This window comes from Mus caroli, chromosome X, assembly GCF_900094665.2.
Source record: "Mus caroli chromosome X, CAROLI_EIJ_v1.1, whole genome shotgun sequence".
NCBI lineage: Eukaryota > Metazoa > Chordata > Mammalia > Rodentia > Muridae > Mus > Mus caroli.
This window is the reverse complement of record NC_034589.1, coordinates 87849980-87862090: the sequence shown is the minus strand read 5'-3', so window position 1 is coordinate 87862090 and position 12111 is coordinate 87849980. Positions and strand designations below refer to the sequence as shown.

General features: G+C 50.8%; 1 protein-coding gene across 1 annotated transcript; it reads right to left on the bottom strand.

Moving 5' to 3' along the window:
• Positions 1–11843, bottom strand: Arx (aristaless related homeobox). The gene is made up of 5 exons (XM_029473436.1): positions 11428–11843; positions 8918–9803; positions 6401–6446; positions 3391–3719; positions 1–1184 (listed from the first exon to the last, which is right to left on the bottom strand). The coding sequence occupies exons 1-5, from the start codon at positions 11621–11623 to the stop codon at positions 944–946; spliced, it is 1698 nt and encodes a 565-aa protein (XP_029329296.1). The 5' UTR covers positions 11624–11843; the 3' UTR covers positions 1–943.
• Positions 11844–12111: the final 268 nt, after the last annotated feature.

Genomic DNA, 12111 nt, shown 5'->3' with positions numbered 1-12111 from the left:
TTTTGTTAAACATATATTTTTTTTTTTATTTTGAGCGTGACACTTCTCCACTAGATAGCAAGGAAAAGTGGTAACAATTACACATTACACAAAAGTACTGTACCATTGCCTTTATCTTGAAGGTTTCCGAAGCCTCTACAGTTAATAAGTTAAATAAAGGGCTTGAGTACATAAATATTTGTCTAGGAACCCTACCGTATCTACAACACAGTAAGAATCTACAGGAGGACAAACTTTTACCATACCACGCTGAGTGCAATTGCGTTATAACATTTCAAATATACAAAGCTCTGTTCTTTTTTTTTTTTAATAACAATGGTATGTACAGAATCAATAATCACAGTTTGGTGACTTCAACAGTCCATATTCTAGCAGAGTATTTCCCTTTGGTTTGATATAAAAACCTTGGTTGATGTATGATAAAGAAGAGAACAAGAACGAGACGCCCCTTTCCTTTAAGTGCACTGTTAGCTATCTTACAGATTCGCATTCGCTTCCCTAGCCCTGGCATCTGTTTAGCCGGGCCGCGCTTAAATCAACACAGAGCGCCAAAATGCTATTCAAAAGAAAAGCTAAGTGGGGTATCCGGAGGAAGAGAAGGTTGGGCTTTTAATTTTTAAACTTCAATACTAAGCATATTGGGGAGAACCCCTCCCGGGTTATTTTCAGTAAGGTAAAAACGGGAGAGTGGACTTTGAGTTGGAGTGACATTGGCAGTGGCAGGGGTAGGGACAGGGACAGGGACAAGGGCAGGTGGACAGCCAGCAGTCCTTTAGCGACAAGAACTGCCTTGTCCGCGTCCAAGCTGCTGCGAAGGCGGCTGCGCTCTGTCTGTGCCGTCTTGGGAGTGAGCTGGTCCTCTGTTTCCATTTGGTCTTGAGTGGTGCTGAGTGAGGTGACCTTTCGGGGCACGCCCTAGGGGCGCAAGGGCGGAGGGCAGCCTTTAGCACACCTCCTTCCCCGTGCTGGTGCCCGGCAGGATGTTGAGCTGCGTGAGCTGCGCGGCATGCTCCTTAGCCTTGAGCCTCAGCGCGGCTATGCTTGATGCGCGTCTGTCTGCCGCGGCGGTGGCCGGGTCGGCCAGCGCGCCCGAGGCCACTGCGCCCTCCACCGCGGGTGTGGGCTGTCTCAGGAGCGCAGCCGCGGTCGACGCGCTGGTCAGGGGGGCCATAGTGGAAAAGAGCCTGTGGGGAGAGCAAAGAGCGTGGTCACGGCCTCGTGAGCAGAGCTGCGGCTCCCAGGACAGCAAGTCCTACCACCTGTCACCCAGGCGGCGAGGGTGGAGGGCGAGGAGCAGCTGGGAGAGGCCGGCCCCTGCTGGGGCTTGCTTGAAAGTGAAAAGGGCTGGTGGCTTTGCCGAGGAGAGAACCCACCAGGAAAAGAAAGCTCAAGGAACCCACTACGTCCGAAGGGGACGAATCCAGAGCCAGAGGCGGGTCCCACAGCCCAAATCACAAGGCCCAAGGGTGTGGGTTCTGGGGTTTTGGTTAAGAAAGTTTGTGTTCTGAGGTCTGCTCCTGGAGTGATGCTGTTGGAAGAAGAGCAAGTGGAACGGCATGGGAATGACAAATGGGATGGAAGGGGGTGGGGGTGGGGGGCAAAAGAGAAGGGGAAAGCTATGGTGGAAGGGTCCAGAAAGTAGACTAGAAACTGCCCAAGACCCATGCTGTTCTCACTCACTCTCTCTGTCTCTCTCTCTCTCTCTCTCTCTCTCTCTCTCTCTCTCTCTCTCTCTCTCCCTCTCCTTTCTGAGTGTGAGCCCAGGAAAAGCTGCCCTTGAGTGCTGGCCTTCCGGTCTGCCAGTGCTGGCTGAGCACCCTCCTTCGCGTGGCTAAACTGCCAGCGCCCGCGGGAAGGGGTATTGGGGCGGCTGCCTGTTGATTTCCGCTCCACAGGCAGCTAGGACCTTCCCGACGTCGTAGCCCGGCAGCCCTGCACTGAGACACCCTTTCCCCACCTCCTTCTTTGAGCCTCCAGATGCCTCCCCCAGATAGTTCCCAGGGGTCGTGAGCCCCAGGCACCACTCAAGCCAATGCTTTATCCTGGGACCGGTGCCAGTATCCATGCCACCACCTCCTTGTGGCACCGGGATTACTCTCGGCGCAGGGATTACTCTCATCCCTTACCCACTACAACCTTGACCTGCAGCATCTCCTTTGAGGCCAGGCCTGTTTTCCCAACCACCTCCCCAAGGGCTTCTGCTCCTGCCCCAGCCCCCTACCCCCCACCCCCGGGAGTGCAATTCAGAATTTCCTCTAGAAATGAGCCCATCTGGGCTCTTGGAGCCCCTGCCCCTCCTCTCCTTCCTTCTCTTCACTCACCATGCCAACCCCCGCCTCCTCCCAACCTCTAGGAATCTTCAGTGTTTCAGCGGGGGTTCGCCTGGTTTTACTAATAGACATTTGTTGTCAGAGGGGGAAAGTAGGAAGGAGACACAGGACTTTATTTTGTTTCCAGAAAGAAATGATAATAGGTGACTTGGAGGGAGCATAACATGCCCTAGTTCCATTGGGTAAACTGAGGCACCCCACTTAACTGCACTTAAAGGCACTTGCTAGGTATTTTCATAGTTTGGTACATTAATTTTCCCTCAAGTCCTACTTTCATTTTCCCGAGGATAATTTTTTTTTTGTTAAGTAGCTGCGCAGTTGGATGGATCTATTATTTCTTTGTTCTCCCAAAGAGAGATCATTGAAGCTACATTCAGATTTATTTTCACTGCACTTTCCAACTTAATACTCCCCTCTTTTGTTTCTTTGTCTGTGTGATTATACAGATTTTTTATTTCATCATTCAATGTTCACTTAAAGAAAGGGAGTTATATACAAGGAGATGGCTCTTTTATTTCGTTGTCTTATGCCGCTGTCGGGGTCGGGGTTTGCACATATGGGGGTACTGTTGGCATCGGGTCATAAGTGATAAGGAACACAGTCTGGGGAAGAAGAAATAGTTCTGTGCACTTGAAGGGCCTTCTGGCTCCTGGGTTCCTGTAGGGGACCCCAAATATGTTCCTTTCCTGCTGAGCTCTGTGGCCTGCGGAAGGACTTTTGCAAGACTTTAAAGCCTTCTGAGCTCTGTAGCCTTTACCTGTTCATTCAAACCACCCTGGCGGAGGGATACCTTCGAGCTTCTTAAACACTTTCCTGAACACTTGTGGTTGTTAGGGTTGCTACTGTCAACTGCCCTTCCCTACCTACTCCTAATTCATTGTTCTCAAGACCTACTTTTTCTTTGAAGTAAAAGTTAGAGACTATTTTGTTAGATTTAAAGTCACTGAGGTTGAGATGTGTATAGCCCCCTCCTGCCTCCTCTCTGACCTCAGCATCTGCTTGTGTAGGAGACAGACAGATTGACAGACGGACAAACAGAGCCTCTTAAGGCTGTAGTTACCTGCCAAATGCTGGGCTGATGAAGGCTGGGTGGCGGAACACCGCTGCCCCTAGAAAAGTGCTCAGGCCCAGCGGCGCCCCGCTGGGTGGCAGGCTAGCAGAGCCTGGGGGCGGAGGTAGGCTCGGGAAAGCAGCTGCAGCCGCCGCAGCAGCCGCGGTCCAGGCCGAGTCAAGCGCAGGGTGATGCGGGGGAAAGGGGCTGGCGTCCAGGTAGGGGCTGAGCGGGTGGGTAGCCGAGAGCGGCCCTGGAAAGGGCAGTCCCGGGGGGTGGGTCTGTGCGCCAGCCTTCTCCCGCTTGCGCCACTTGGCCCGACGGTTCTGGAACCACACCTGCAAAATGGAGAGAGAGGCCGGGTTGGCTTGGCTCTAACTTAGAGCCTTCTCTCCTTCCTTCCACTGTTTCTGAACCCACCCTTGCCTTCTGTAGCCTCTATGTGAAAAGATGCCCAGATTTTAATTCAGCAGGAACCACTGAACAAACTCTTAAATGTGGTGTCTGTATCTAGCCAAGGCTTCCAAGACTCAGGAAAGTTAAAACATGGGGTCACCAAGGTTGCCAGGTCTGGGCTGACCCTTCTTTACTGCACGACTTCACTTTAGGTCACTTAAGCGTCTCTGGACCTCAGTTTTCTAATCTGTAAAATGGGGCCAATAAAACTGTTCCCATAAGACTCTGGTGAGAATGAGTGTAAGGCAACAAATGAAAATGCACAATGGTAAATGTTGAGAAGCGGCAGGCATCGGGACAAGAACCAGGAGTCTGTTCTGCATACTCAAGATGTTAGCATATTTTAGGTTTACCCAAGAGCCAGGGCAATGTCTGCTCTCTCTTAAAAAGCAAAGTAGGGAGGTCGTTTATTTATTCTTTGTAAAAATAAAATAGCTACTGGACACATAGGTGCATTGTACTGGGGTCTGGGATTTGGATAGGATTAAAGAGAGACTTGCTTCTAGAAAGTGAAAAATAGGTGTATATTTTAGAAGGCTAGTTATCCATGAAATGAGAAAGGGGCTCCAAAACAGGCTTTCTGCAGGGACTTTGTATGACACATCACTGACTACTGGAAGGAATAAGACAGGATCACCTGAGCACAGGAAATCAGAGTGGTTCAGAGCAAACAGTGCCTTCTCGCTCACCCCTCCCCCAGGAGGGGGAATGTGCTTTCACTTGGTTCTTTAAATAAGGTAGTTCCGGGCTCGGAGGAGGTTTCCAGCCGGAGGTATTTTCCTAATTGTTAATAAGAAGCACTTTGAATAGAGAGCCCTTTACCTGAAACATGGCAGCCACCATCATCTAAAAATATTCCCCAAGAGCATGAAATCATTTTTATGTGACCTGCTCATCACTCCCACAGCTCAGAAGCTGTATGCCTTCTCCTCAGAAGGCATCAATATTTTTAGGGCTGAGTTTGTGACTGCACATGAGTCTAAAAATTAAGAATGAGCAGTAGGGTTATACAGAATTATATTAAAATATGATGTGAGTTATCACAGAGGAACATATTTTTTATTATTATTTAAAAACATCTTTCAAATTTCCAAGCTGACTGGGAATGAGTTGTACTAGCTGCTAAACTTGGTTGGACTTCTATACAATCATCTTGGGCAAGAAAAAAAAATTAAGAATCCAAACTAGTTGATTTACTTAAGGTTCTCGGAAAAGGGACCCATACATTCATCAACTTTCAAATAAGCCATGTGTGCATTATAGAAACACTCTACCTTGGAGACCCAAGGCTTAAAAAAAGTTAGACTGTAGTTAGATTAGCCTGGGCGGGTAGCTTTCTCACATCCAATCTGTCTAGACAAGAATATCCACCATTTCTCCATCACAGGGAAAGGAATAAAGGAAGGGAAGTGGGGGCAGCAAAGGCAGAAGGGCCTTAAATAACATGGAATCCTTTCTAAAGAGAGATCCTCTGTCTCTTGGGCTCTCTGGCTCAACTGCAATTATCAAGATGTCCCCTGCAATTTCTCATTATTGAATTAATACCTCTGAGGCCCCCAAAGGTAAACGAAAGGACTCTGATAATTCATATTCACTTAATTACATCTTCTCCAGTGAATAGTGGGGAGAGGAGAAGGGGAGGGGGCGCTCTCTTCTTTTAAAAAGTTATTTAACTTTCCCACGACTTGTTCCCCTGAGCTGAAAATGTGGAGTTGCTGTCACATCTCTGTTTGACAATGGAGAAATGTGTCAACAGAAAGGAGGGAACCAGCCTCATCATTAGCCCTCTAATGCAAGAAGCTGTTGTGTATTAAATGAGCCATATGGAATTTATTGTGCTTTATCAGCGCTTGATTTTGACTGTAAAGTGATTCACTCAGCTCCTAACCCGAGGACATCTGTTTTCTGTTGGCCATCGGGGCTGCCCAGTGTTGATCGTCTCTTTGGTTATGAGGCCTGGGTTCGGAAATGCACTCTGGTATGGGCTGCAAACACCTTTAATAGCATTGCACTCACTCCCTATTAGATCAATGTGGGCTCATTGCTATAAAAAATGGGAAATCAAATAGCATTAGCCAGCTCCTTGTGCAGGGCGGAGGGGAAATCAAACAGCATTTTGCCTTCAAATGGCCCTGTTTGTTCTAGCACTAAGTGGGCTTTTATGAAGCCCGATTGGAGACTTAATCGCAGCCAAATACCTGCTTGGAGCTGAGCGGATTTGTCTAACAACCAAATCCATGCTCCATCCTATTATTTCAATCAGGAGAAGGCTGGTGGATTGTTTTCTATAGGGGCCTTGGGTACCAGGTTGGGGCAGGGGCAGCTGAGTTGCACTCTCAGGGACTAGAAAAGCCCCGTTTAAGCCTGAACTACGTTAAGTTTCCAGAGCCAGAAATCTTCCCCTCCTACTTCCTAGTTTGCAGCTTGCTTTTGAAATATCTTTTCGTGTGTGAGTGCTTGGGTCTACTTTTCAGATTTGGATTTTCTTCTTTCCATTTGAAGGGCAGCCCTCCACCACCACTTCACCCACCCTAGCCCTCCTTTTTCCCTTCTTGGAGCTCACCTGGACTCGGGCCTCAGTCAGATCCAGCCTCATGGCCAGCTCCTCCCTATAAGAAAGCAACATCCAGGCAGGTCAGTTAGGGCCCCAGTAACCCTCTCTCAGCCACTTTCCCCTTCATGACAGCTTCTTCCAGTCCATACTCCAAGTACATGGGTAAGACTGATCTTCACCTCTAGCATGCCTACTGTTCGAAAAAAGAAAAAAGAACCTAGCACGGTGACAGATATAAAATATCATACATTATATTATATCATATAATGTGGCGATGTGTGTGGGGGGATGAATTCTTGAGTCCATAAGTCTTCAAACTTAGACAAATGAGTTTTGTCTCAATCTCTCTTAGGGTAGAGTAGGGTGGGAAACACACACACAGAGGCACAGTGCTCATTACCCTGTTTTATCCAAATACTAAATGGAAGAAAAGCTCAGCAATGAACTCCATTTTTTTGTTTTCTACCCTCTTGGCTTTGTTTTGCTTTCTTAAAAAAAATAGATCTCTTTCCCTTTCTACCCCTCTTCGCAGCTCTTTGCCTTTCCTCCACCTCCCCCTCCCCCTCTACCCTCCCTTACCCCTGTAGGTCACACTCCCCATTACCCTCTGGAGATATGTTAAGCTTGTTAAGAGTTCAGTGGGGTAATTTTTCGATTAAACAAAATTCTGCGCACCTCCTGACTCCAGTGCCCACTACAAACCCTGCCCATCTCAGGGGAAGTCAATTTAGCTGAAACCCTACCCCGTTATTGCAGTTATTACTGCGACAATTAAGGCAAATAGGAAACCATTAAGATGCTGTAAAACGGCTTACGACCTGTTTACCGAAAATATGAGCGCGCCGAGAATAATTGGCTCTCTGCTCCCCAATATGAAAGAGCAAGGCTGCTTAAGCCTGGAGCCTGGGTTTGTGCTGCCCGCCGGACAGGGTTGGCACCTGAAACTCCTTCAGCATCAAGAAAAGAATCAGTTTACCAAGCATCTTCCTTTGAACACTCTTCCCACCCCCTCCCCTTTGCAGAGAGCACCAGCAAATCTAAAACTCTAGTCTGGCTGGGCTATAGCCCGGGAGATAGGCCTGCTGAGCTGGAAAGATATGGGGGTGGGGCGGTGAAGAGGAGTTGCCCAGGTTTTGTACTTTGGTCTCCCCCAAATGCTAAAAAGGGCGGACTTGGATGCTAAGCGACACTGTCTCCTTTCCTTCTTGTTAAGTATACATGTCTGATAAACTCAGAAATAAAAGAAGACAAAAGCCGAGGCCGATGGTCCCGTTAGCTACTTGATAGCACACGCTGACTTTGAGTTTTATTTCGGTCTTCAAAGACTGAGTGACCCGGAGGAGGACCAAGTTTCAGTGCCCTCGCTTGCATTAAATTTACTTTTTGGTTGCTTCTGGCTACAAGCGTTTGGCAACGGCGGCCAGACCAACTATGGTTTGGAGTTGGCTCTGGCCTCGAGTCCTAAGCAGAGATTTCTCTGGTTCAAAAGGACAGGCGGCTTTCCCCCTCGAAAATGCACATTGAAAAGCTGCACACGTCTCCTGCGAAGGAGCTGCCCGGCTTGAGGAGTGCGCGAGCCAGGCGCTCACAGGTCTCATTCTCTGTTCTCACTGGGAGGCCGGTCTCTTTCATTCTACTCACATTTGCCCCTAACCCTGGTTCCTAGTCCTAGCCAAAATCTTGGCCTATGGGTGGGGGAGGCTCCAAGCCTGCTTGTACCCCTAGGTCCGCGGAATAGGCAGGGACTCCGAGGCTCCTGTCCCACCGGTCCAAGTTTCTCAGATAGAGAAGAGCAGTGTACACTAGTCTAAGAGACAAAACCTTGCCGGCCCCACAGCTGCTTGATTTACTGTCTGCCACGTTTCCAGAAATCCAGATCCACCCTATCAACCCGTTTACAGTAAAGTCCTGCTAAGTGTAGTGGCCATGGGTGTGGGGACAGCGACACAGGAAGATTCTGGCTGATGCCTTTCTGGTGTACAGACAGACACCAAACACTGCTTAGTTCTGACTTCTTTGGTTATTTCAGGAGTCCCCAAGTGACAAAAACTCGGATCTTTTTAAAGGTCTTCTCTGAAGGCAGGGGCTCCAGTTTTCCTGAGAAGAGCGTAACTGATACCCACTGGGCGGGGGTAGATAGTGCACATAGTCCACGGGTTAAAAATAACGCCTGCTCTCAGGCAGTGTTTCCTGGACCTGGCCAGAACCTGGCCCGAGCCTCATCCGTGTGTGAGCGTCCAATGTGACTGCTTTGGAGAGGCCGTTTGACTCTAAAACTTGTCATTTGGAAACATTAAAGTTTCAGAACAGACAAAAAGAAACCACACCAACAGAAACTTAAAGCCCCAGTATACTTGTGGTGTGAGTGTGTGTGTGTGTGGGGGGGGGCAGTACTGGGGAGCCAGAGGATGATCACATTTGGCCAGGCACCTCCAGGGCAGTTCCCAGGAGCCAAGAGAGGTTCCCGGACTCTGGAGACCGCCCTCTATTCCACCCTCCTGGACTCTTTCAGCCCTAGCCCCATACCTGGTGAAGACATCAGGGTAGTGCGTCTTCTGGAAAGCCCGCTCCAGTTCCTCCAGCTGGTAACTGGTGAACGTGGTGCGGTAGCGCCTCTGTTTGCGCTTCAGCAGCCCCTCCTCCGAGTCGCTGCCGGCCGACAGGCACACGCTGTCCTCACCATCCTTGCCCTCGGCGTCCTCCGGGTGCAGCAACAGCTCTTCCTTGGGCGACAGCTCCCCGCCCTCGGTGGCCACGGCGGCGGCAGCAGCAGCGGCGGCGGCGGCGGCCACCGTGCCGGTGGTGGCCACCGAGCAGCGCCGGGGCTCCTTGAGCAGCGCGCGGGCATCGTCCTCCAGCAGCTCCTCCTCGTCGTCCTCCAGCAGCTCCTCTTCCTCCTCTTCATCTTCCTCATCCTCCAACAGCTCCTCGTCGTCGTCCTCGGCGCCCGTGCCACCACCCGCCGCGGGGGCACTGCCGGGTCCGCTGGCCGCGCTGAGGCGCTCCTCGGGGTGCGCGACGCCCCCCGGGCCACTCAGCTCGTCCAGGGCAGGCGGCGGGGGCACGAAGGGCGCCCCGTTCTCGCGGTACGACTTGCTACGACTGATGCTCACCTGCGGCGCCTGGCTGATCTTGAGCGTGTCCCAGGCAGCGGCGGCAGCGGCGGCAGCCACGGCCCCTGCGCTGTCCTGACGCTCCCCTGGCCGTGCAGCTGGTGGTGGCGGTGGAGGAACCTCTCCACGGGGACCTGCGGTGCCAGTGGCCGTGGCCGCCGCGGCCGCCGCCGCCGCCGCTGCAGCCGCCGCCGCCGCGCCCTGGAGGAGGCGGCCCCCGCCCGGGCCGTAGAGGCGCCGCAGCTTGGGTGGCAGGTGTAGCTCAGCCTCGAACGGGGCGCTGCTGCTCTTGGGGGAGCCTGCGGGCAAGGAAAAGTGGTCGGTCAGCGCATTAGCCCGACCGTTTGTTCCCCCGCCAAGCAGCTGTTGGGAGCCGGCTGCTTTGCCGCCTCCGTGCCCTCTATCCTCGGCTTCAGCTCCCCTTCCTGGCACACTTTTCCGGATTCCTTTTTTTTTTTTTTTCTGATTCATTTTTTTCTTTTTGACCTCTCATCATCTCCAGTCCCGCCTTTTACCTTCGTCCCTTCATTTCTTTCATATTCTGCTCTTTATTTCCTCTTTTCTTTCTCGTAGTACTCTTTTCGCATCCCCTTATTTTTCTTTTTCTTTCTACTTTCTCTCCACTCCTTTCCTCGTCCTTTTCGCCTTTAATGCCTTTCTGGTTTTTGTCTTCATGATTCCACTTTTCCTCTATCTTATTTCACTCCTTTCTCTTTCATCCTCCTCTCCATTTTAGGGTGGGGCAATTTTTTAAAAAATCGAACAACTTTAAAAATCACCACTACTCTGAAAAGTTCGCGCCAGACTTCTGCCAGCTGTTCTGTCCTGTGGGCCCCAGGGTAGCAAGAGGGGCGCTGCCCCTCGGGCGACCCCTGCGGGGCGAAGAGGCCTGGGTCTCAGGGCCCTGAGCACCCGCCATGTCCCAACAGCCCACAGCGGCAGGAGGCAGGGTTCCCTAGCCCAAAATGGCAAAGAAAAAAAAAATCTGGAGAAAAATTGGAAAGAAATGTCTGGAGTGGGGACAGGGGTGAGGTTCAACAGGCACAGGCTGCTCCTTCCCTTGGAGGAAGCGCCTGGCACAGGTGCCCTCGCAGGCTAAAAAAAGAAAAGGGAAAAAGTCAGTTTTATTTTAGAAAGTCTCATTCTCAGTCTTCGATCTTCCAAAGGTGTTGCTGCTGGCTCACTGGCTTCAGGGTTTAAACGACACCAACACTTCTTTGCCTGCAACACTACTGCATCCAGCTCATGGGGAAACTTGAGTATTAGTTCAGAGGACCAAAGGACACTTGTTTTGGAATTTTTAATTTCAGAAAAGAAAACACTTCAGATATCTCAACTCTTAAAAATTAACACAGTAGAGAAAAGTAGCGCCCAGAGGGTTTACATTTCATGCATTTCGAATCCATTAAGTTGCTGTTTGGAGCACCCTAGGGTAATGTTTTCTGCCAACACTCGCATTTAAAAGGTCATCAATAATGTACAATTAAAAACTAAAAGGAAACGCAAAACACCGCGTATAAAGAAATCTTCCAAAGGAGAAAGGCCAAAGTACACCTTGCCTGAAGACACCACCACCATTCCTTAGCTTTTGGGGTTCTTGCCTCCGTGAAGTTTCTGCTTTTAAAGGAATTAAGAGCATCTGCTGCTTCAGCGCCATTCGGGGCACACCCAAGGCCACCAAAAGGGACTTTTAATCGCATCTAAGTATCTAAAAGTCCCACCACCAAATGAAGCTTGGGCCCCTGCTTTTTCTGGAAGGAGAGGTAGAGATGGTCCCTCTCTCTAAGGCCCCAGGCCCTAGAGTTCTCCCTTCTCTTTCCTATGTCTCCAACTTGACAAGTCCCAGGCCCCTTGTCCCCAGTTTCAAACATTCAAACCAATGCCCAATGCTCTTTTGCAGGTGCCTGTCCGGCACAACCTTACCTTGCATGGCTTTTTCCTGGTCAGCGCGGCTGGCCAGCGGGGCAGGCAAGCTCTGCGCGGCTCCCAGAAGCCTCATTTTGCATGGGCTTCTCCGGCCCAGGATGCTGTCGATGCAGTAGGAGGAGAGCAAAGTTGGAGATTTACTCTTGCACTCGGGCCTCTCAGAGCAGCCCTCTTCCTGGTACTGATTGCTCATGGCTGGTGCTTTTTCCTTGGGCTCAGAGAGCGGACCTCTGCTCGTCTCTCCTGGAGGGTTGGATGAAAGGGTGTGTGTTGGGGATAGGTTGGATGGCTGATTAAAACAGTTATTACTGCGATCTTTGTTCCTTTCCGTCCCCCTCGGTTGCGGGCTCCCACCCTGACCTCAGCCGGAGCTCGTCCTCTCCACGCTCAGGACAAGCGGTAACAAGTGTAGTGAGCCGCGGGCGCGGAGCTCTGGTGTCTCTCTGCTCCACGTGCTGAGAGGCGCTCTCTGATTGGCTCTCGACAGAGGCCGGGCTGCGTAGGCCTGCCGGCAAAGCGCAAAGCGCGAACTGGATTCTGGAGGGGGCCTGTGAGTGTGGGGGCAGGGGATTAGCAGCTGGCAGGCACCAGAGCCAAATTTCCTTTTCTTTCTCTTTCTCTCCTTTTAAACAAACTACTTTCAAACTATGCTATCGTTTTCTTGTCGCTCTTTCTTGTCCC